The sequence below is a fragment of the Accipiter gentilis genome, chromosome 19 (assembly GCF_929443795.1).
Source record: "Accipiter gentilis chromosome 19, bAccGen1.1, whole genome shotgun sequence".
Taxonomy (NCBI): Eukaryota; Metazoa; Chordata; class Aves; order Accipitriformes; family Accipitridae; genus Astur; species Astur gentilis.
This window is the reverse complement of record NC_064898.1, coordinates 8,491,125-8,516,709: the sequence shown is the minus strand read 5'-3', so window position 1 is coordinate 8,516,709 and position 25,585 is coordinate 8,491,125. Positions and strand designations below refer to the sequence as shown.

The 25,585-nt window shown below is 36.4% G+C and overlaps 1 protein-coding gene and 1 long non-coding RNA gene across 6 annotated transcripts in view; both read left to right on the top strand.

Annotated features, from left to right (window-relative positions):
* Window positions 1-25,585, top strand: part of LOC126048201 (uncharacterized) — a 566,030-nt gene that overhangs the window by 190,822 nt on the left and 349,623 nt on the right. The gene's annotated exons all lie outside the window — the stretch shown is intronic.
* IFT88 (intraflagellar transport 88) overlaps window positions 4,039-25,585 on the top strand; it is a 48,991-nt gene continuing 27,444 nt past the window's right edge. For 2 of the 5 annotated variants that reach the window (XM_049822808.1, XM_049822809.1), the window contains exons 1-15: window positions 4,039-5,155; window positions 6,170-6,232; window positions 6,980-7,036; window positions 8,719-8,772; window positions 10,701-10,764; window positions 10,841-10,910; window positions 11,932-12,022; window positions 13,176-13,280; window positions 14,238-14,340; window positions 15,008-15,122; window positions 15,222-15,453; window positions 17,062-17,132; window positions 17,597-17,683; window positions 20,333-20,432; window positions 24,896-24,982. In XM_049822808.1, the coding sequence (XP_049678765.1) occupies window positions 5,066-5,155; window positions 6,170-6,232; window positions 6,980-7,036; window positions 8,719-8,772; window positions 10,701-10,764; window positions 10,841-10,910; window positions 11,932-12,022; window positions 13,176-13,280; window positions 14,238-14,340; window positions 15,008-15,122; window positions 15,222-15,453; window positions 17,062-17,132; window positions 17,597-17,683; window positions 20,333-20,432; window positions 24,896-24,982 (1,389 nt within the window). In that variant the 5' untranslated portion in view covers window positions 4,039-5,065. The remainder of the gene's footprint in view (window positions 5,156-6,169; window positions 6,233-6,979; window positions 7,037-8,718; window positions 8,773-10,700; window positions 10,765-10,840; window positions 10,911-11,931; window positions 12,023-13,175; window positions 13,281-14,237; window positions 14,341-15,007; window positions 15,123-15,221; window positions 15,454-17,061; window positions 17,133-17,596; window positions 17,684-20,332; window positions 20,433-24,895; window positions 24,983-25,585) is intronic. The other 3 variants (XM_049822804.1, XM_049822806.1, XM_049822807.1) reach the window with 3 other exon arrangements.

Here is a 25,585-nt window from a genome sequence, read left to right as displayed (position 1 = left end):
TTAACTGTGAGCCACAGGGAGGTGGACTATGAAGGAGATGTGAATTCCCCCTTGCAGAAAATAAAGGAATTGCATGCTTCTAAAATACAGTGTCCTAACCTGAGCTTTTGGCATGGGATGAAAACAGAGGCATAGTTCACATTTGTTAAGTATTAGATCGGTTTAATACGTTACTTGCTCACCAGAGCAACCAGAAAGTACATTTCTTTTGTAACGGACTATGGTACATTGCTACTGTGATCCTAATGGTTCAGAAAACATAATGCCTAAATATGATAGCTTTAATTTAATAACTTTATACCTATTCTGTAGAGTTCTAACTAATGGTTTGCATAATGCAATTATAACTAGTAATTATATTAAGATTATGCTACAATTAAAACTATAATTTTAATTATAGCTAGTAGATCATGCAGTTAATTTAGGTGGTCTTTCACACTGCAAATGGTCTGATGCAAATACTGCCAATATTGCTAAAATGCTGATTCTTAAGGAAGCTATTTGCAGGAGTCAGAAAGTAAATAGTAGTAAAATAGATATTACAAAAACATGATTCAGCAAAACTAGATGGATTTATATCCTTTAATAGTAAAAATACCTGTTAACAAGATAATTTTCCTGTTGCAAATGTCTTTTAAACCCAAACTACAACATATACATTATTCATAACATGTATTATTCATAGTGAGGTTCTTCTATTCATTGTTTGTTTTCAAATTGTATGTAAATTGATTTACTTGCTTTACTAAATACAAACTATATAGTAAATTGATGTTTAGAGCAGAACGATACTGAATATTTTCTGCCTTTAGATCTGTTCTGAAATAGCTCTTTTAAAAACTTTCAATATAACGCTATATTTTTACCTAATTAATTCCTCATTAAGAACCTAACCCTGAAAACATTCTGATCCTTGTACTGATCGTTGCATCAAGAGCTCTAGAAACTTTATTTTCTAACTTGAATTCTCTTAATGTAATTTATATATGTTTGTGCACACCAACTCAGAGATCACAAATATAAATTCATTTTTAAATCTCCTACAAGAGACAAAAGGCTTCTTTAACTTACCTGTTTCTATGTTAGGAAACATTAACTGGAAGAACTTTATGTTAAAAAGTGCTATAGAGGTGTTTTTAACAGCACAGAAATACTGAGCTGATATATAAAGGTTCTAGCACCCATACTGTTCATACACTTGATAACAGAGGAAAGTGACATGCAGTATGTATCTGTTGATGAGATAAATGAGCCCAGAGTATCAAGGCTGTAACACAGACCAGACACAATTCCCAGTATGATCAGGGACCGTACAGGCCAGGGACCACTTCCAATAGCTGGTCTGAATGTATACACCCAATTTTGGAGGGTAAGAAAGTTTGATAATATGAACACGGTCAGATTCCAGTGGTGCCTTGGCACCATTTCATTTACAAGATAGGTGCACTGCCTCCCTATCACAGTGCCTTCTTTCCACTGCCCTAGATAATTGGGCTGAAACATCAGAATATCCTGGGCACCAGTATGCCCAGGTGCCTGATATAGACAAGCCAGGTAGCAGAGCTAGGGCTCTTGCCACAGAATGTACCTGCTGCTTGGATACATATGAATGTGTCCAGGAAAAATCAGAAAAATCTAAATACCTACCATAAGCTCAATTATGTATGAGGAGTCACAAGCAGAAAAGGAGGGGCTGGAAATGTTTATATATTTCTGGTGCTGAAGTTCATCATTTGTGGCAAGTCACATGAAAATTTTTCCTATCTGAAGTCTGTTATTCTGCAAAATACTTGTATTCCAGAAACTTCAGGTATAAAATTCTCATATCCAAAGGTCTCAAGTCTGAAGTTTCTATGTGAAAGTGGTTCATCCATGGAATGTGAACAGGTTAATGCAAGAAGTGATAATGTCTTAATACTTCTTTACGTTATCTTTGTTTCTCTTGTTGGGAGCTGGAGTAGAAAGACCTTTCACTCGTATCCCCTGTACCTTATCTCTTCAGAAAGGACTTTGAGGCTGGAAGAAGGTGAGCAGCAGAAAGCCCTGACGTTGCATAACGCTCACAAACCCTGACCATAAAAGGGGTGTTCTGACTGACAGTGCACTCACTGTATACTATCTCTGCAGCTTTCTTATGCCATTAGCATAAGGCAGTAGGGGTAGGTTACAATTGGCCTCATAAAATATCTTCTCTCTCAAAAATACTGTAGGCATGTTCAGAGATCCCTGCTCTATTCTGTTTCCCATTTAGGCATGGGGAACTTTCCCATGTGGCAAATCAGCTGACACTTGTCAGGGTTTCCAAAATACCAACAAAGAGAAAGCAGTAAAAATGGCAGTAGGAATCATCTTTTCCTAAGACATTAAGGCCTTTAATTTTTTATTTCGTTTCACAGACTATGTGAGATGGGAAGCTTTACTGACTTTTTTATTGAAACTTTCAGTTTTGACAGCAGATTTCTCAGCTCACTGGAAAAAATGGTGTGCTCTGAGACTGAGCGGTGACTGCGATGAGGTAGGTCTCTGCCCTGAGGTGCCAGCTGCTGCCTGAGATCCATGCCTGCCGGTGGAGCCCTACCACACTCCAGAGGGCATGGGCCAGCAATAGCCTGGAGCTCAAGAAACATGCTCTGGGGTACTCTCAGGTACGGGACGCATGCTCAAGCACAAGGTTTGACAGCTATGCAAGAAGTCACGTGCTTTACCATAGCAGATTTGCTTTTCTCTCACGACAGCAGATCTATAGCATATAATACTGATTTTCACCATAAAATGACAGCAGGTTGGCTTTACTCTTGGGAAGAGACACAAAAGAAATTTAAACTAGGTATAAGGATGGGAGAGATGTCCTGAGGTCCCTTCCAGCCTGAATTATTCTATGATCCTGTAATACTAAATTCCCCATTACGAAGAAGTCTAGAATTTTTCCCCCATTCTGAATTCTAATTGCTCTCTATTTAATGTTTTGGAAACACTAAATCATTTATCGTAATAATTTTGCCTTTAAAGTTGATAAATACTATCCACATCACAGACTTTTATTTGCACACAGCAAAGCAATGTCTAGCAGACAACAGATCTTGTTTCCGCTTATGTTTTCCTTATCCTGTGGACTAAAAGTAGGCAGTCTGATGAGAGCACCATCCTTCACAGAGGTTTTGTGTTCCTGTTCCAGAAGATGAGGAACACATAGGGGGAAACAAAATTTGTTTGTACATCCATTATATGACACACCTTTTATTCCTTAGCACACAGGCTCCCATCTTGGAAATACGCATAACCCAACTCAGGAAATTAAGTGTATGTTTAAATGTTTGCAGCATCAATTCAGAGCGAGTCCTAGAACAAGCAAGAAGTCAAATTTAGTTCGCATTTAGCTGCAGCTCACTGATCAACATTAATCCACTTGAAAAATCTGTCCGCAAGAGTTCAGAGCAGTAGTTTCCCATCTAAAAGACGGTCATGGAAATCTTTGAATTTGTGTGGGTTCCTCCCTGCAGCTACATATTTTGGAGAACTGAATTTTCTTGCTGTTTAATTTGCAGAAACGAGATGAGGCTCGGCCTTCTTTTTTTAACCCCAAGACTAAGTACGCCCAAGCCTGTAAACAGAGTCAAAAGCTACTCCGGGGCGAAGCCGCCCCAAGGACGGCCCGAGCAGGAAGCAGAGGGTCGGCGTGCGACCCGGCAGCTCTCACAGCCGAGGGGATAAACCTTGCGAGCAGCACAGGCCCTCTCCTGCGCCGCCATTTGCCGCGGGAACGCCCCCTCACGGCAGGCGACGCCCGCACAGGGGCAAAGACTTCGGCGGCGGCTCTGCGCATGCGCCGGGCCCAGCCGCGCTCTCCTCCCTTACCAGCCCGGCGCGGTGCATTAGGGGACCGCGTCCGCCGGCGTCCCCCTTAGCAACGCGGCCCGGGTCGGGCCGGGCCGGGCCCGGCGGCCTGCAGGCGAGCGGGCCGCGGGCGACCGGGGAGCAGGCTGTGTGCGCCCTGTCGGGGTGGGGAAGGGAAGGAAAGGGGGTGTTGGCACCGTCGCGCTGGTTCCCTGAGCCTGTCGCCGACCTGCCGCGCTCTGGCCCCGCCGCCGTGCGCTGTGTGCGGGGCGGCCGTGCCTTCCCGCCGCCCTCGAGGAGGCGGACGCGCTCTGGGGGACGTCGCCGCCGCCGCCGCCCCCCGCTTCGGGCGCTGAGGGAGGAAAGCCGCAAAAAGGAGAGATTCGGCTTCGGGCGATTCGGCGTACGGCTTAGAGGAGGGCCCCGCCAAGTGGGAGGCCGCGGCGGGTGTTGGGGGGGAATCCGCCGGTGGAGAGGAGCCGGCCCTCGGTGGGGTGTTCGTCCTGGCTGAGGCTTCCTTGCTAAAACGCATGTATTTCCTATTACAGCTGAAGTAAAATGTTGCCTTCTTAAGACTGTTAGGGAAATAGGTAGCCAGGCAAAGAGAGGGCGCCTTATCAGAGAGGGAAGACCACAGGGTGGATGCAGCTGTGTTAGACACTGAAGTATTTGTGCAGGAAGACGTTGGAACCCAAGCTGCTCTAATTCTAGTTTTTAAAAGCCACTTGAATTGAAATGGCAAAATTATATGAAGAATGTTGCATATAGAGAATAGCTGTGAAGGAAGGAAGGGATATTTGAATCTAGAAGAGATATCTTTCATTAGACTGACTGCTATGGTTTGGCCTAATAAAAAAAAGAAAACTTTAGAATATGAGAGAGTTATCTTAAATCGAATGTAAAGATACCATTCTAAAAGTAATAGTTACTTGTTATGATCATTTAGTTTTAATGATAAATATCTTTAAAACAATTTTTGTGACAGTGGTATAGATACCTAACAAAATACAATTCTGTGAAATGGTGCCATTTGATATTGTTTATAGGTGAACCCTAGTTTTTATGACTAATCATAGCTTATTTTTAATTTCAAAGACAGCAATTAAAAACTAAAATTAAACTGGAGCTCATTTGAACTTGTAAACCTTATTACTAATTCTATTTTACATTTTTAAAGATTTATATAAAACCACCAAGATAATGTTTGGAATGTTAAATATTTCACAGGAAAATGATGCAAAATGTGCATCTGGCTCCTGAGGCTGATGAAGATGATCTTTATTCTGGCTACAATGATTATAATCCCACGTTTGACACGGAGGTAAAAATTTTTGCTGTTTCCCACACAGGATTTTAGTTTCTAAGTACGAGATGAGAACATGTGGTACAGTAATGCACAAGTGTACTACTGCTTTGAAGTGAATTTTTCTTTATTTAGCCAGAAATATGTAAAGTTTCACCAAGACCTTTTTGAATAGTTATTTTTTTGATAGTTTTCTATTCCAACAAAATACTTGTGTGCATCTCAGCAGATCTAATATGCTTTAATGGTTAGAATTTATTAAGTATAAAATCCTAGTTATTTGAAAGCCATATTCACATTCACACGCATTCAGTGTGGTGTTTCCCAGTGTGCAGCAGCAAGTTTTCTGACAAAAGAGGCTGCTTATTGGTCAATAGGTCATTGATCTCTTACTGTGCTGCGGCTGAAAGAGATAACAGTAGAGTGGAGTCCTGCAGGCCTCAGTGCTGTCGGTAGAGCATCTGGGATGATTTACGGTAACCCTGCAGACCACTTTCTGGTAACTGCTGCTGTAGTGGAATTGGAACAGTAGGGGGTCATTTGGTGCAAACCCACTACCCTGCTCAAAGCAGGGCCGGTGTTGGAAGACTTGGCATCTCATGTGAAATTCCAATGACAAATTCATGGGAGTTGCAGCGTGACCCCAGAGACATGAGATATCTTAATGTATTGGCATGACAGGCATTAATGTTAAAAATTTTGAAATAGTACTAGTAGTAAGCTTTTGGACAGAAATAAAATTTCATGTTACATTTTATCACTAAAGCTCTGCTTCCTCAGTGTGTTTTTATTTTTCAGAGAATAATGAGTTTTTACATTTCCTAATCTAAAATACCAAAAAAGACAGACCAAATAATATAATCATTATTTATTGTCAGTAAAACCTGTCATTCAGTTATCTTCAAGTCAAGTATTTTTGGAAGAACTGGGGGTTTTTTACCTATCTGCTTTCAGTAGTCATAAGGTTCTGGAGCTGTGGCTTTGGGTGTTGTGGTTTTAAAAGGGTTGATATATTTATTCTATCTTTTCTAGGATTTAGAAAATGATATAGCTTTTCAACAGGCAGCAAGAACAAGTCATGGTAGAAGACCCCCTGTGAGTACCTTTTAAAATACATTGCAATAGTGTAGACCTTCTCTAAAGCACTAGCTCTGGTTTTAGCACTAGTACAAACTTATCTTGGAAATGTCTTAGTCTTTTTTTGTCTACTACTAACATGAAGATACAGCCTTTATTTATTTATATGAAAAATAAGAAAAAGATTAGCAGAGCACAAGGTCCATTAAGTTCTGTAGTTAAGCTAGAGCAAACAAGGAACTTTAGTTGAAAACGTGTATTCTTGTTTGATAAAATGAGATAAAACTGTGTTAAAGAGCAAAATGATATATTCTGAAAGGACTTTGTTTAATACTCTACACACAGAATTACTCGCTCTGGTATGTAATTATAAGGTTGAGATACATACTAGATAGTGGGATTTAGAAAACTGTGTTATTGTTCTGATCATTCTTTTCTCTGTAAATTCATGTAATTTACATTAATTTTCTTACTTTCATTTAGCTGTGACTTAATCTTATATCACTTTTCAAAACTAAATATAAAGTTGGCACCTGCACTTTAGAAGTGCATACTATATATCTAAAGAAGAGCTGAAACTATGTTACTTATTTGCCAGAATAATCTGGTTCTCCAAGGAGAATCCTTTCTATAGCAATTGGAGCATTATTTCTATGAATTCACTATAGAAACTATATAGAAAGAATGATAATTAATACATATGGTTGTTAATTGGTGGGGATGTTTTTTGTTGGTTTTTTTTGGTTGGTTGTTTTTTTCACCCAGGTGACAGCCAAAATTCCTGGTACTTCAGCTTCAAGACCTTTAGCTACTGGAATTGGCGTATGTTTTTGTTCTGTTGTATTCTTAATGAAAAATAAGTATTTACCATTAATCCCTTGCACAAAGTGAGCTCTTTTTATCTGAGTATTTCCTTCCAGTGAACTACATGTATTCGTTAATTTTAATTAGATCACAATGCTGCACTTGGTCAAGGCATGGTCACTGATTTTTTTTTCCTCTTTTTTTTCTTTTTCTCTCAAACCATACTGCAAATCAATTTCCATACTGCATAACGCAGTAGATTCCAAGCTATTAACCTGGGTTTTTTTCAGAGGGAACTGCATGGTTTGTTATTTGGGCTCAGAAAGTTTTCTGAAAGTTAAGGTGAAATTCAGTCTTGGAAAAATACAGGCTTTCAAATCACCTCTAGTTTAATCAGAGAAAGTTGGTTATATTCTTTGGTATACTTAACCCATTGTAACTCTTAAATAACTAACACTTTAACCTGGTTTTCTATGGAAACAGAAGTTATGCACTAGTGATACATCCACTGTCCCCTCATCCCAATAAATTTTCAACCTGTTAGCCTGTCTCAGTCAAATTTGAAATGACAGTGCTCTTAAATATAAAGTTCCTGTAAGTTTTATGACAAATAAAGAAGGGAGATCACATTCCTTTAGATCTCTTACGCAACTTAGCTGGGTAGCAATTTCAAGAACGCCTAAATTCTATTATAAGACATTGAAATACATCCTGTACTCTGAACCCTCTGTTACCTGCTTTGCATATATTCCTTTTGAGACTGCTTTTTATTAGCAGTTGTATTTGCAGATGTTTAGTGTAGTACCACACCGTGACAGGAAAAGCTGTCTTGTTAAAGGAGTGCACAAAAAGGCATTTCTTAAGGATAATAAAGACTGAAATGTTTATCTGCATTCGTAGAGCTAGAAACCTCCAAAGCTTTGTCCAGTCCACAGTACTACCTGTTTCACTCTGCAGATTTGCTGCTTCTACACTACAGTCCTTGTTGACGTAGATTCAGCCTTAGCAGAAAAAATGAAAAACAGCCACAATGGGTGGTGGATAGTGGGTAAAATAGTTAAACATAGGCCTCTGAGTGGGAATTAGGGGAATACTTTTTCATGGCCTGAAACACTTTTTTTTGGGTCTGTTTGTATTGTATATCTGTAGAAACCTTTAGCACTTACTACTAAATATTTCACATTTATTTCTTTACATTTTTAACACTACTACAGAAGGACAGCATGCAGCATGTCAACTAATGGAAAAGATATCCATTGGCAGTTTCAAAGTATATCTGTATTTATTGTAAAATAAATGTTCATGAAAGTATGCCTTAAAATCTGTCCCTGTATTCATCTCTGACCAGCTGTACTTGGAATTTTACTGAAGTATCTTGTGGAAATTAAAGGTAGTAATTTCATAATGGAAAGTACTACCACCTTAGATAAATTTCCATGTAATGTTTTTTAAAAGGTCTGACAGAAATGTCCAAATACATAAAAAACGATATTGTGGATTTGTGCTGAAATGTTCAACATCATTAAGTCTGCCAGGCACTGGAAGTATATTGCATACAAATAACACAAATGGGAATTTTGCTATGAACTTATGTAAGAGATCAACTATTAAAACTCAGTGTTGAGAAGACTGTGCATAGCCTTTACAGACTTCTAATGTTTTGTGACTGCTAGTTTCAAACAATTTACTTATTTTTGTAGTCAAAGGCAACTTTAACTTCATCTATGGGAAGACCAGTGACAGGAGCTATACAGGTAAAAGTTTCAATATTTACACTTTATATTGATTTGGAACACTGAAGTTTTCTGATAAGTGTTTGGGTTTGATACAAATATTTAACAGTTTGTTGAAATAATACAAATTATTACACTGTTTTAATTTGTCCTTTTTTGAAAATACTACTATCAGAAATCATGAGGGTTGTGATGAGTATTTTGTTTGAGCACAGGGTTGGAAGCAGTACCAGTGTAGGGCTTTTTAACACTTATTGACATGCAAAGAATAATTTTCCATTGAAATAGGAGAAAGTTAGATTCTGGTTTTCATGTTTCTCTTATGTACTTACAGACTAATAAGAATCTGCTACAATTTACCAATGACTTTCCCATCACTGCCCTTAAGTATATTGGCTTAATGTTCAATATATCTATAGCCACTATATTCTTTTGTGTCAGCCCAGGTGAGAAACAGGAATTATCAGGAAGCCTCAAGAGTAGGGCTACTCCCTATGGGAAGGCAAGCCAGGAGCCTAGAGGGAAATCGCATGGCCAGCAGTGCAGGGGCCTCACCAGCCAGGACCCAGTCCCACGATACCTGAGCAAGGCAACTAGGATCCACCCAGAAATGGTGGCCATGTCCAACCAAAAGTCCAGAACATAAGGCAATATCATGGTGATGAGGCAGGTCCAAGGTCAAGCCAAAAGGCCGATGCATAGCCAGGGTTAGGACCAATAATCACTGGTCAGGTCTATAGAGACAAGGCAAAGCTAAGATCAATCCAGGAGGTCAGTCCACAGGTTGAAATCTGGATCAAGGGAACCTGTGGCTAGGCATAGCTGTGGCTGATTTGGAAACCAGTAGTCCTCCAACAAAGCTCAAGCAGGGGCTGAGGCACCAGGGTTGAGCTTAAAGCTCCTGTACCCATGGGTACAGCATATGACTGGAGGCCTCAGGTGAGTCTGGTCAAGGCCATTAAGGTTTATTAGTGCAGACAGTGTTCTGACAAGAAAGTTTAATTAGCTGGCATGGGATGGGGTCAGAGATTCTTGTGTTGGGAGGCATTGTCTGGTAATAAGTTAAAAATACAAAAAATTGTAGTTTGTTTGTGCCCCTCTTGGTTTAGATAAAGTTTAGATAAAACATTCTGATCCATAATCTCGTAGGATTCTCTTTATTGTCAATAAAAATTTAAAAAGCAACTGAGCTCTGAAACAGTGTGATAGTAAGCTAGAGTACATTACAGATCTCTCTGAACAATTTTTAAGAATTTTCTAAAAATAAAAGATGTTTGAAATGAAGTATTCTTAATATGTGTAAAATTTACACAAAGTAGAAAGTGTTCCTTTGTGTCAGTTAAAGTTTCCCAATCATGTTTGCTCCTCTACTTTGTAGGCAGTTATTATAGAATCATAGAATACCAGGTTGGAAGGGACATCAAGGATCATCTAGTCCAACCTTTCTTGGCAAAAGCACGGTCTAGACGAGATGGCCCAGCACCCTGTCCAGCTGAATCTTAAAAGTGTCCAATGTTGGAGAATCCACCACTTCTCTGGGGAGATTATTGCAATGGGTGATTGTTCCCATCGTGAAAAAATTTCCTCCTGTGTCCAATCGGAATCTCCCCAGGAGTAACTGGTACCCATTACCCCTCGTCTCTTCCATGTGACTACTTGTAGAAAGGGAGTCTCCATCTTCTCTGTAGCCATCCTTTAAATACTGGAACATGGTGATAAGGTTTCCCCTAAGCCTTCTTTTCTCAAGGCTGAACAGTCCCATACTACGTGATGTATAATATTTGAGAAAAAAATTTTTTGAGAAAAAATTTTAAAAAATATTCAGTTTACTGAGGTGGTAACAACTGATTTTTGTATTTAAAGGTTTTGTTGTATGTGACTGATGTCTATACTGTCCACAGTCTATTCTTTAGGAACTTTATTTTAATATGTCTTCCTTTTTATTTAAGGATGGGGTTGCTCGACCAATGACAGCAGTGCATGCTGCAGGTTACACTAAGGCAGCTATGAGAGGTATGGTTTGTAGTAATCATCAGCTGCCAGAGGGAGATGTTATTTTACAATTTTCAGTACTCTGTTAATTTTGCAGGTTCTTCATTTGATCCTCTTGGCCAAGCAAGAGGTCCTGCTCCACCTCTGGAAATGAAAAATTCAGACAGGTTTGTTTAGTTTTTCATTAAATTATTTCAGTATTAACAGCACCAAAAAACCAACCATGGGTAGAGTTTAAAAACATCCAGGCAGTTACAAAACCTTGAGGGGCCAAACTCTTAACTTTGTGGAATAATGCCACATACATTTATGCATGTGGTTAGCTAACTTACCAGAGCAGTTGCACTGACTTTCAGGAACATCTGATTTCAGTGATTTCTGGTTCCAGCTGTAGCTCAGCAGCCTGGACATAGTTGTTGCCACACAAATGCTGTGATACTTATATAGAATTGTGGAGGATTATGGAAGAGTGTGTGACAAGCAAGGAACACCACCATTCATGCAGCTCTCTGGGAAGAACTTGGGGGGATTTTGCCTGATGATCTTCCCTGTTCACTCTGACCTTAGCACTTGAGGTAAAACTGAGGTTGTGAAAGTTTTGCAGGCTGCTCTGAATGTTGGGGCATTCAACTGAGAGAACAAGTCATTGAGCTTTTTGATACAAAAGTTGTATTCCTCAAATATAGCTATATAGGAATAAGGAAACCTACTGAAATGTTTGGTTATTTAACTGAGGAAAAAATCTAGGTAAATAACAGCTGTTTATTAAAATCTGCATTTGCAAGCTATACTTTAAAGTTATCTATGCAAACAAAGGTTTGATTAATTGCTTTTAATACAATATTTCATTTCACTAGGTGTTTGATTTGGAAGTTTTACTAGCCCATCTGTTTGTTCTGTCGTTACTTCTCCGTAACAAATTGGGTCTGTGAAATTTGCATGTCTGTCTTGTCCTCATAAGAGGATTTATGTTTTCTTAGGTATCTGTTCTCAAATTGAAAGTGTGAATGTAGTATCTCTGGAGGATCTTCTCTGGCCATAGTTTCACATTATATTTTCTTTGGGAAAACCAGTTAGTTGTGACGTGATACATCACTGTGTTGTTTTATTGAGACTATCCCGTGTAAAAGCTTAATGTTTGCAGTTACATTACTAGTGTTAATCTGTTTATTGTTATTTTTATTTTAGTTCAGAAGAGAAGATTAGGCAGTTGGAAAAAAAAGTGAATGAACTGGTTGAAGAAAGCTGCATTGCTAACAGTTGTGGAGACTTGAAATTGGTAATTTTTCTGGATTTCACTTCACTTCTGCTATTATGTGAAGAACAGTTTGTGTAGATGTTTCAAACTGGCTTGGGTTCAAACACTTCAAATTATTAAAATCATCTTAATTCTAACTTTGCTGTGACTATTCTAATCCAGTGATACCTTGTATTATAAAAAAGATAGAAGCTGTATTTCTTGTGTATGTATTTGTTAAGATTTCAGTGTTACAAAAACTCCCTTCTTATGTAGATTGTACCAGACCATTCAGAGGGTCCTCTAGGATGTTATGTTAGTTTCTGACAAGTCCAGCAGAATATCCATTTTCCTGCAGAAGTCATCAAAGTTGCTAACTCATTATCTATAAAACGGCCAAGTTAGATTTGCCTTCTATCATAAGGACTAAGAACCAAGCTATATCTTGAGAAGTACTCCCTTTGCCACTAGCTGCCAAATAGCTACCTTGAGTGCTAGCCATTACTTTTTTAATCATTGCACCCTTGCAGAGGCATACAGGACTGCTAATGGCACTTGTAGACCTGTAGCATTACTTGTATGAAGGGTCTTGACAGCAATCTGCAGAAGATTATCATTGGATAAAATAATAATTTTGTAGTTACTCAAATTGTGAATGTACATGTGAAATGCCAGTTGTGGATAGATAAAAAAGGGAAGCAATTTACCAGCATCCAGAATCAATCAAGGTGCTATGTGCAGCATACATTTGCGTAGCACGCGTGTTTGCTTACTGCCTTCGCTTTCTTCCTTCCAATATGTTCCTGCACTTGGATTCTGCAACTAAGGAAACATGCCAAGCCTAAACACTATTTTTTAAAAAAATTTTTTAATTTTATGTGCACTTTTTATGATTAAAACAAGTAGAATACTCTTCTAGGGTCACCATAATCTGGCGATTATGGCATATGTATGTCTGTGACTATACTTCTCTAAAATTATACAGCTAAGCAGAGTTAGACAACTGTATGTCTCCTTATTGCTAATTAACACATTTCTGTGGGTTATATTGCTACTTTTCAGCCGTTGGGTACAGTCTGTGCATTTAAAGAAAATGGACACGAGTATATTCTTTTCATACGTGTTTTGAGTGTATTTTTGCTGTCTTGGGTTAGTAAGATTCAAGGCATTGCTAAATTTTAGGTTTTTATTTAAGGCTCTGGAAAAAGCAAAAGAGGCTGGAAGAAAGGAAAGAGTATTGGTGAGACAACGTGAACAAATTGCTACTGCAGAAAATATCAACTTAGACCTCACTTACTCAGTAAGTGCTTAGAAATCTTCAATGAATCCAAGGTGTTGGTAAAAAGCCTCCTACAGAGACATTTCAGTGTTTGCTGAGTGTGTGTGTTATAATGCTCCTAGCAGTGTACCAAATCATATACGGTCTATGTTTGGGGGTGGGGGAAGTTTATGAAGATAAAGTGCAAGTTAAGCGCTTTAAAGTTAAGTTAAAACTGAACATTGGATGGCAAAGATCCATGTGTATCATTGCGTCTATTCCCTTGCAATATTCCTAAATCATTAATCTTAAAGCAGGTGTCTAGATTTACATTATGGTTTTCAAATTAATAGTAGACTTTTTTTTAAAAAAAGGATACAACATGCATAAAAATATTTAAGGGGAATTTCAAGCTGTACTCCAGGTAGTGCTGTAGAGAAAAAATATTAACAATGAATATACTGAATTAGGCAGACCTAGTAATTTATTTTATGGTGAAGTTCAGAGTAAGTTCAGAGTAAAGCTGGGGAAAAAAATGTGGACGTATTTTACCTGACACCAACAGAACTTCTGTTTTGAAACAGCAGTTTGAAAAATTCTCTCTTTATAAATTGAGTAGTGACCACAGGTAGTAGGACTGTTTTCCATATTTTGGGAGTCATAAATTACAGACAGTTTCTGAGAATCATCTTGTATGAATGTTTTTTAATAACCTTGCATTATGACATTGTGTTTGTTTAGGTCTAAGGCCCACTTAGCATTACTTTCCAATGGTAGTTACTTAAGTACAAAAATAAATTACATAGAATAAGTAGATCTGAAACTTGTTTTCTCTATGTCAATGTACAAGAACAAAGAAGTGTTAAAGATGGGTAGCTTAGAACTGGTAAAAACAATACTTCCAAGGTAAAATTATATTTTAAATTATCTACTATAATAGTTTATTACTATTGGGAGAACAACGTATTTTCTTGTACCTATAATTCCATTTGTCTATAGGTTCTTTTCAATCTGGCTGGTCAGTATGCTGCTAATGAAATGTATGCTGAAGCACTGAACACTTACCAAGTTATAGTGAAGAATAAGATGTTCAGCAATGGAGGTAGGGTACGCTCCAGAGTGGATTAAAATTGGTAGTCAGGCATTCAAAATGAGGGTGTCATCTGCATGGTACTGACTCAGAGATCTCAGCCTTCCTGTCTGCCAGTCAGTGTGGATGACAGATATTTATGATTTCTGACTTGGTATAACTTAACGTAGTTTGGCTCTCCAACTCGTGAAGTCTTTTCTTTCCATAGGCTAAGCTAAACATGAAGCCAAATACATATTTTTCTCATGCTGCACACACTATGTTGTCTGCTCTAATACTAGTTTTCTCTCTTTTGACTCTGCTTTCACCTTCTGAAAGCTTTTTTTAGTATTTTGCACATCTTTGAGACTCCTACAGTGCACTTTTGTCAGAGATGCTTACTTGCAGCTGTCTTCCTGGAGAGCACCATAAATAATCTCTACCTCATCCCTCAATTCACAATCAAAATCAGAATACATCTTACATGATAGTTCTTTTCTAGGTTTCATTACCACTTCATCTCCTTCTGGGTGAAAATTCACAGAATGCTGTTCTGTGCAGTTCTTCTTAAAGGGACACTGGTACCCTGTAATGATGACAAATTCATTAGGAATTTTTTCCTACTCTGTCACTTTGAAACAATTTAAAAATGCTGTAACTATGCTTTAAAAGGCTGTAACTCATTGACTTCTTTTGATAGGTAGACTGAAGGTGAATATGGGAAATATATATTTAAAACAACGGAACTATTCCAAAGCTATCAAATTCTACCGTATGGCTCTAGACCAGATTCCTAGTGCCCACAAAGAGATGAGGTGAGTTTCTACTAGTAGCCATGGTTCCAAAATACATGTTTTTGATACAGTATGCTTTGATGGTTAAAAATATAACCTAATCCTCATTTCTTTACTTAGGATTAAAATAATGCAAAATATTGGAGTTGCATTTATTAAAACTGGCCAATATGTTGATGCCATTTCTTCATTTGACTATATAATGAGCATGTCCCCAAACCTCAAGGCAGGCTTCAACTTGATCTTATGTTATTTTGCTATTGGAAATCGTGAGCAAATGAAAAAAGCCTTCCAAAAACTCATTGCAGTTCCCTTGGAAGTGGATTATGATGACAAATACATTTCACCAAATGTAAGTTTGAACAAAATAAACTGTGTATGTTTGAACAAATTAAACTGTGTCTTTATATGGTAAATCAGGAGAAAGGGGGAGAGACATTGAACGCTTGGACTGCACTGAATATGGAAATCCATGTGTATTTATGTATCTAAAATAACTTTTTTTACCAGCATGAACTTACTGTGGCAGTACTGCTCAGAAGTATAAAATAACATTAAGAATGTTTCAAATCCCTTTTTTTCTCAAAAGATATGATGTAAATAAAATCCACACCATATGGTTGTCTTCATAATGATTTTGTTGAAATTCATCTGGGCTGACTTACATAGCTCACTTACTGCTTTACCTCCTTTATTTATATAAAATTTTAATGAAATTTTAGAGGCTAAAATAAAGGGAGCAAGGCAGTGAGTGAGTTAATGCAAGTTATCTCAAATGAGTGCTAACAAAACTTGTAATACTGTAGTGCTATTTTACAGAAGAAAGTTTTAGTAAAGTTTATAGGAGCTTATTTTAGTTTATTAGACTTTGTTGGAAACTGGACTTCCTTTGTACCATGTAACTAGCAGCTCATGATGTTAAAGACAGGAAAAAGTAATTAATAGGTTTAGGGTCCCTCTTAGAAAGGTCCTCTATAGAAAGATCAAAGCAAGCCCTTTATAATCTCTTGGCAATCTTTTTTTTCAGTGATGCAAAGCTTCCATTTTCAGTCCTAAAGATCAAAGATATAATTAGTCTTCAAACTTTGCAGCTTAAGAGTAGCTGTTGCTTCCTATTGTCCTAGCATAAGCAAATAAAATTTAATATATGAAGCATATATGTATTTATTGATACATATGTATTTAATTTCTTGTATATCTTTTTATATATAATTGATATATATATATATAATTTCTCATATGAGAAATTATGTAACAGTAGGGGTCATTAAACACTTGAATTAATTGAAGAATATGTAAGATCATTCATTGGAAGAAAAGCTTTAGACTGGAGAAGTTCTAAGGATAGGCAAGCTATAGTTTAAAGAGACATTCCAAGTTCTGTATTTTGTTATGAAGAGGTCAGAGAAAAGATCCCAAAGTTTCCTTCTGGTCTTTATTTTGTATAAATCTATGACCTATCCCCAATAAATGAGGAAGGGGTGGCTACCCAGCATACTTGCATTAGTTCTTTTAGAACTAACAGAGATGTGTGATACAAACCACAAGATGATCATGTGAGTTACTGTATAGAGAAGGCAGAACAAGTCCTTACCTGCTGAATACCACTGCAGTTCAGCAAATGCTTAAGCATGCTCTTATTTTTAAGCATGTGAGTATTCTTACTGTGATTTGCAGCCTTCCCAGTCTGTGACATTAACTACACCTATTAACAGCCCTGATGTGAGCGATGACCACATACATGAGCAGAAACACTGAATTAAAGTAGTTGTAATGCCAAATTTCAAATTTTGTGGATAGAAAATTAAACTGAAGCTAGCATTTTGAAATGTGAAAAGTAAATAACTGACATTATAGACTATGTAATTTACATGAATTTATGTTTACAGTCATACTGTCTTTAAAATAATTAAAATGCATGTATACTGGCATAATTTGCAGTTGTTTTGCCCCCCTCCAGGATGATCCACATACAAATCTACTGATTGAAGCCATTAAAAATGACAGCTTAAGACAAATAGAACGTGAGAGGTAATGATGGAGTCTATTCTTTCTTGACCGTGTGCCATGGATTTTAGCTCCTGAAAGTATTATCAGTCTTCTCATGTGTCCACAGCTCTTTTTATAAAAGCACCCTCATAATTCTTAGGAAGGAACTCACTTGGAAGAACCGATTGGACCACTCAGTTCAGTGTACTGCACTAAAGTAGAATATCTACCCCAAATGCTGTAGGTTACACTGCTTAAAATTTGCAGCATTGGGTTTTTTAAAAAACACAACTATTGTGTGCAGTGAAAGGAAAACAGAAAAAACTCAGAGCTTTATCAAGGTACAGGGCAATAGCGGTAGCAGGGGACTGGTTAGATTGACTTCTGAGGTTGTTCTGAGTGCAGGAAGAAGCAAGAACAAGATTTGGTTATTTTTTGTATACATGTTTTTGAAATGATGACATGTTTGTGTGTTGGTTTTTGTGTTGTTTTTTTTTTTTCCTTAGGAAATCCATGGCAGAGGAATACATCATGACAGCTGCTAAACTCATTGCACCAGTAATTGAGACATCTTTTGCAGTGGGCTATGACTGGTAAGAGTCAAATGGAGCTTCTTTTTGTCTAAATTATATGCCAGTCTCTTGTATTGGTTATGAAATCAGATTCACAAACATAAACAGCCTGGGAAACAGTCTGTTGCACATCTCAAACATAGCATCCAGGCTATTTTCAGTTTGCCTCCATAATGCTCTGGAGAAAAACAAAACAAAACATTAGAGTCTATTCTGTATTAAAAACTAATTTCATTGTATCATTGAAACTCAACTGCTAATTATACATTTTGAACTGTTCTGTATTAGCACAAAAAGAGCTTCTTAAAGTTCAATTGAACTTGAAAATTCAAGAACTTTTGAGAGTCTTGATAGACAAATGCTATACAGAAGGCAATGATCACTACTCTTTACTGTAAGTTTGAAGATAGCATAATGAAGACTTGGAGTGCCTAAGAAGTTTTACATTACTCCGTAGAGTCATAATATGAAATACTGGAATCTAATTATTATTAGAAGGTTTATTTGCATTTCATTTATAAACTTAATGTTTATAAGTGTGAACTTAAATCTACTGTTTCTTTAACATTTATACAAGTTTATACAGTGATAGTCTGCTGATAGAGTTTACCATTTTGACTTTCGTATCCACTTTATTTTTCAATTTACAGCTTAGCTTTTGCTTTCTGTGGTATTTTCTACAGCAGAGTACTTTTCTCTTTAAACCAAAATAAATAGACACACTTCCTATAAGGACAGTATAAAAGTGATTAGTATAACCTTTCAAGATGTATTTTTAACTAGTTTTTAGTTTTCTACTATAAGGACGTACTTTGATGTTTTTAGTATTTTTAATAACTTTATTGGAAAATACCCAATATTCATTTGCGTACATGTTATCTGCAGCCACAACATTACTAACAGATATGTTCAGTGTTTGGAAAGTGAAGGAAGTTTGATGGGCAAAGAAAATTTTCCTTTACCTGTTTTTTTTTTTTGTTTGTTTGTTTTGGCCAGTTAGGAGTATTTTCAAGTTTTGCAGGTTGTATAATTATAATTTACTAATAAAACTGTTTATACTAACATGAAATAGTCTCTCACACAGACATGTTTAGTCTGCTAGAGTCCACAAGGTGGTGTTTGATGGTTTAATAATCATTATAGTCTTGTAACTTCCCTACTTTTGCCATTCTTATTTATCAGAACTTAAACAGTATGTCTTGTGAAAATTGGCTTGCTGCTTCATAAGTTGTTTACGTGAGTAAGTCAGATTTGTTTGCTTTATGTCTTGTTTTTAGTTCAAGAAAACTGTAAAAGGCTGGCAGATATTCAGTTTCCTTAGTGCTTTCCGCAAAGTACATGTCATGAAGTAGAACACTTTTATCTGTTCTGGCTAATTAAACAACTTCTATTGACATGTGCGAGATTGTTTTATGTATATCAGAACAGTTTTACTCTATTCTTCTAGGCTGAGTTATTCAAGCCTAGTGCAGAAGTTTAACCAGCAGTTTGAGCTCGGTTTTCCAAATATTACACTTTGTTATGAGTCCTCTAAGTATTAAATGTGCTTTTAATCAGTTTAATTTGATTTACAGAAATAGTGGGGACAAATAATCTTTGGATTCATAACTTTTAATTAAAATGTGACAATCTTGGGACTATTCTGTCATATTCCATAAGGAGCAGTTGGATAGTTAGATCTCATTGCATTTAAACATTTAACATTGCATAGTTAAAAAATGTTAACAGTAACAGTTGAAAACTGTTTTCTGACCTTTCTTTTATTACAGATGTCTTTGCAGAAATTGCTGGGTTTTTCAATATAATTTTTCTTCAAAACATCAAAAGGCATTTGTATACTTTGTATAGATACTGTCCATGTGCCAACCCAATTATAGCAGCAGGCAGTTTGTTAAATTAAACTTTTGTTGGCAAATTAGCCAACTATTAGAAGAAAAGAAAGATTTCCACCACTTTAAAAAAAAAAAAAAGTGGAAGGGATTAAAGAAGCATCCCACAAAGTTGTTCATTTAGTGCACTTAACTCCAAACAGTTTGAGAGAACAGTATATTCATACAGTAAACAAAGGTCTTGATTCAAATGATTAGGCAATTTTAAAGTACACGACATCAAACCCTGGAAGATGGTGTCTGTGAATGAACATCTGAACTGTCTGCTGTGTTCTGTTATGCCTTCATTTTGCAGAAGACCCTACGCCAAAAGTAACTCGGGGATGATCAGAAAGAGGTTTATTATTATGACTTTGTTATTTTTACAAAGCTCAGGGACACAGTCTGCAGTCTCTGGCTTTGTTTGTTAAGCTGGTTTATGGGTTTGGTAGTATATGCAACAGGAGATCAGGTTTGAAAAATCAACTGATAGAACATTTCCAAAGGAAATGGTTTGAAAAATTATCTTAGTCCATATCTGACATCAAGTATCACTCAGTGATGGAAAATAACATGATGTTTAGGCAGCTGACAAAAAAAAAATTAGAGCAGAGATAGTATTATTCAGGTAGGTTATGGGAATAAAATGTTTTTTCAAATACTTTTAATCAAAGTGCTCTTTGCCTCTGTAAAGAAAGAACAATTCATTTTGGAAAACAAATTGGCTGCAAAATTATATAAATTAAAGTGGCATTTGCACAGATGGATTTTGTTTATCTTTACGGCTTGCTTTCTGTTGCAGGTGTGTTGAAGTAGTAAAAGCTTCCCACTATGTAGAGTTAGCCAATGACCTGGAAATAAATAAAGCCACTACTTACTTGAGGCAGCAGGATTTTAACCAGGTAGAGTAACTTTTCACATTACTACTTTTTAATACTGTATTGGCAAAGATAACTTTCTCAGCCACAGCATATTTTTCAGCAAGGGAAAGAATGATTTATACAAACATAATAATTATATTGATGTTGCTCAGTAAAATAGCTTTATAACAACACTGTCAAGAGATGAGTTTTATCTAAATGAAATTTCTGCCACAGAAGTTACAGTGAATGCAGTTCACTTCAAAATAAAGACACCTAAATTTAGTTATCCTCACTGGGTGTTCAAGCTGCCATTACAGTTAATGGAACTGTAGTCAGTACAGTCACTAGAGTCTAGAAAGCATGTTGCTAATCAACATGGAGGTGTTTTCATTAGTATGAGTTGAATCTTTCTCTCAGGTTCACTATAGTACCAAAATATATGCAGATGCACTTCATATGTATCATTGTGTTTTATGTTATGGCATTCTCACTGTTGCCTATGTACTACAGCATTCCCTAAAATACTATAATCTGACCTTGAACTTTAGTCAGCCTTCAATTGAAATACAAACTGGAATTAAATTAAGCATCTGCTCGGGAGCCTGGACATTTCTGTGTCTCTTATAAAAGATTGCCCCCCCTGGAGGGCACAGAGGGCTAGGATGAATCACCATTACTGCAAAGGTGATATAGCAGTTTAAGCCATGGTGTATATTAGCAAATGAGGAAGGTCGTAGAAAAGATATATTATTGGTACTTCCAAGTAAAAGTATAGCTCATTGCTCAAAATTCATTAACTGGCAGAAGTTCAGAAGACAGATCTACCAAAATCTTTGTGATTTTACAGTTTTCGTCATGCATATTATTACATGTTCCCTTTTCATTGTTATGTTATATTTTTAAATATACATGTGGAGTAACTTTTGGCTATGTTGAAATTATGTATGTTTATGTAGGTAAGATCTCTTTCTACAACTGGCCGTCTGGTCACTAGTTAGACAAATTTCTGCCAATGAATTTTATGCTGAACTGCCTTCATGTTAAAAATCATCACCAATCTCTTGCTAATAAGTACAGCAGGCTGTTAACTGTAGCTTTCCTTTTCTATGCATATAAGTTGCCAATGTAGATGTATAAATTAATACCACAAATTACCACGTTTAAGTTTTTGGTATTATCTAAGTGAATGTGCAGCTTTCTTACGATGTTTTATTTTAAGAGAAATGCATTTTTTTACTCTTACTCAAATTTTTGAGTTGTGGGACAATTTATAATGCCACATTTTCATCAAAATTGTCAAGTGATATTTTCTTTGCCTATGAAAAAAGGCTTGGTTTGAAACATGAGCAGTTGAAAAACAGGTTCATCTGAACAAAGAGAAGCTCAGATATCTGACAGGATTTGCTCAATTTCCTTGTAACATGCACTGTTTGGTACATTCAATCATAGGAATGCTGAATAAAAAGGAATATAGCAACCCCCTCGGTTTGCACAAGTGGCAAGAAGTATGAGAGATCATATACAGCAAAATTACAGCTGAAGCTGAATACCTTTGTCATCTTCTAAAGTCCTTCACCTTCCTATAGCTTGGAAAGATGCACACAGGGCCATGTGCTTAACTGTAGCCTGCTCTTCCTTCTCATATTTAAGCTCTTCTGGTTTCCTGACTAGCTCTTGCTCCTCCTGTCCATCCTGTCCTCTTCTCCTTCCCTGTAGATATAGCAAGAGAGTTATCCTTTATTATACTGCATGTCTGACTGACAGCTTTTCTGAGATAAGGAAGCAGTTTGAGAGTTTGGAAAATTTGGGCAGATCTAGTAGCTTTATTGATGATAGCTTTTGAATGGCAAGAGTGTTACAGGTAGATAAACAGTCATATGATCTCAAGAATTTACTATTTTGATGGTAATTTTTTGCAATTTCCAGTTAGCATCCAGTATATGTTAAAAAAAAAAAAAAAAAAGATTCTTGGAGGTAAAATGAGATACAGAGATTGTTGGTGATGCTTCTGTGGAGTGCTCTAGTGGGGGGAGAGGGAAGGGTGTTGGAAGTTAGGAGTAAGTGGAGAAGATGCTCTTTTTATTTTGATTATGTGATAGAAGACCTTTGACCTGCACTGGAACTACTTAATAGTAGAGTTGGACTGCAGAATGGTGACTGCAGAGTCTTTTTTTTTTTTATTTAATTCTAATAAAACTGCAGCTGCCACTTATATTCATCCTGTCTGTCTGTTGTTCATATACTTACTAACTCACCACCTGCTCAACACACCTTTGGCTGAAGAACAAGAATGGAAACTTTTTGAAATACTCAGTTTCAAGACTGAAAGTTTTATTGTGTTTCAAAAAAAAAACTAAAATAGATTTCTGCTGTAACTATAATGGGCTTAACTACGTGCTCATCATAATGAATATGTTGTTTTAAAACAGTCCTAGCAAAAAAAACCCCAACAAATCAGGGTGGAAATTAACCATAATAGATCTAGACTGTATTTTATTAGTAAGGGGTTTTGTGTATTAGATATTTTGAATGTTTTCTTAATTTCAAAGGAAAACTTTGAAAATGAATTAAAAAAACAAACCTGCAGGTTAGCCATGCAATTCCTTAACATCTCTGGCAAACCCTGCTTTGGTTCAGGCAAGTTGCTTTGAAGTTTAAATTCTGTAAGCAAATAATTTAGGTACATTGGAAACATGTCACAAAGAATAATTTGGACAATCTGTGTTTTGATTGTCGAATCTAAGTGATCGTTATTGTTGGGATTTATATATTTAAAAATATGTAAACTTACCTGATGGTACAGTGAGAGCATTTCTACTTTGCAAGGACAAAAGGAGTATTGCTATGGATTTTCATCCTAGGGCTCAAAATTGCTGAAATTGTTCAAAAGACCTGCAACATGATGTTCCAGTAAGTGAACAGAGTTCAGAGTCATAGGAACTTTCCATTATACATGAAAAAGAGATTACTTCCACTCTAATCTTTATCATCGGAGGTGCCATTTAGCACTAAAAGCAGAGGTAAACAGATCAGCTACAATGGGAAATGGCTTTTCAGAAAGTGACTTTGAACTATATAGCTCTAAGTTCTCTAAAAATGAATTCCATGAAGAAGCAAGTCTTTTTTTAAGAGTAGAGTACCTTAGATATAGTAGTGTTATATCTGTAAATATTTGGGACCATTCCCTTTTTGGAGAAAGTCACAAATTTATATAGTAGTTTTAAAATTATCATAGTTGTAATCTTACATTTCGGAGATCACAAAATATAGAGCCGAACTTTTGAAATGCTTTTCTTGATTGAAATTGGTTTATTTCTTTAGAGAATTTTGTTTTATTAGGAGAATATTACAATCTTTAGTAGTTTATAGTTCTTGGGTGGAATGTAGTTGACTAAATCAATGAACTGCATCTAGCTATATATACTTTGTCATTTTACATGTCATTAGTACAGTCATGGGGTTTGTGTAAAGTAACTGTAAAAACTGTATGTATGACAGTCAATTAAAACTTGTTTCCTTTATGTTTGTTTTGGCATTCCACATACAGTATCATGCATTCACTTTGATATGTAAACAGCAGCTTATAGGTTTCATGTAAAGGAAGCAAGAAACTCTTGAATTCCTAATGTTGATGGCTAAACTGAGGTTGCAACATCTGTGTTGTGATAGATGACAGAACTGGGCTCACTGTGATATTATAACAGTTTGTGTAGTTAATGTAAATATTTAGTGTAAAGAAGCCAGATTTTCTTAATAATTTAGTCTGCAATTACAACTCTTATCACGTAGTCAATGCAAAAAAAAAGCTGCTTTTTATTTCAAAGTTTCTTTGATAGTTTATTAGCTATAAATCTGTTTACTTTTTGTCCTTAAACTTATTTATTTTGAAGTTTATGAAGTTTAGTTTTGATGTTAAAGTTTAAAAATAAAAAATCTTCTGGTGTCAGTCTTCATGTTTGAGTACTTCCTAAACTTAAACAGGTGTTGTCATCTTATTACACAAAACAACTGCAAGTTGAAATCCAATCCTATGCTGTCTTGCATATTTTTTTATATAGGGTGTGCTTTTTTAGCTTTTTAATAAGAGTTTTAATTTCAGTCTCTTTGTGTTCACTGAAAGAACTGGAAAAATAGGTATGAGGATTTTAATTAGTTGACTAGATTAAAAGCAAATAATATAAACTTGTTTTGTATGTATAGAATTGCCATATACCTGCATACTTCAAGGTAGCCATATCTAATCTAAATTTTGAAGAAGTAATAAGTAGCCAATACTATTGAAATTTTGTGACCAAGATTAATATTATATATAATATAGATATACTTCTGTGTGTATAGGCTTACAAGCATGTGTTACAAGCCTCTAGTAATTACCATGTATGCGAGTATATGAGTTGATAATTTTAGCTGTTTGTTACTGTGAAGTTTATCAATGCTTTCTAAAAGAATTTTGGTATAAGTTTTCTTCAGTGGGAAGTAAGTTGTTTCCAAATTACTTCTAGGCACTGGAGACTTTAAAAATGTTTGAAAAAAAGGATAGCAGAGTAAAGAGTGCAGCTGCAACAAACCTTTCATTCCTTTATTATTTGGTAAGTGTTTGCTTTAACAAAACCAGTTAAGAACTGCAGTTTATGTAGCAACTTCTGTATCTTTGTAGCAATTTTTGTGTCTAAATAATCTCTGTTAACAACAAAAAACTGCATGTTAGAGGAGTTATTCTGGAACACCCATTCTTAGCTGTAGTTGAAGTTTGGAGCGTGTCCTTTGTATCCTGTTGCTGGGAGGAAGAGTGAGATTGAGCCCCAGGCCACACAAGTATGCCTGCAGTGTGATTTGTGCAGAAGCTCAGCAACTGCATTTAAAACTCAGGTCCTGAAGACTCTGGCTGAACTTCAGGAACATGTGAAGTATGTATCTTAGGCAGGTGTGTTTGTGTATGAAGTTTGTTAGGTTATGGGGATTCCTTGTTGTAACAAAAAAAACTTCCAGGCTGAATGGGACAGAGTGGCAAAACACATCTCAAGTGTTAAGTTCTCTGAAACTTGGAAGAAATGATCTGCCTCATGCAAATACATAAGGAATATTTTAGTACTGAAGAATGTTTGGTTTTTTGGGTTTTTCTTGTTTGTTTTTTTAATCCTCAATCTTTTGAAATTCCACTATATTAACTGTAAGAAGCCACAGCTGCAAGA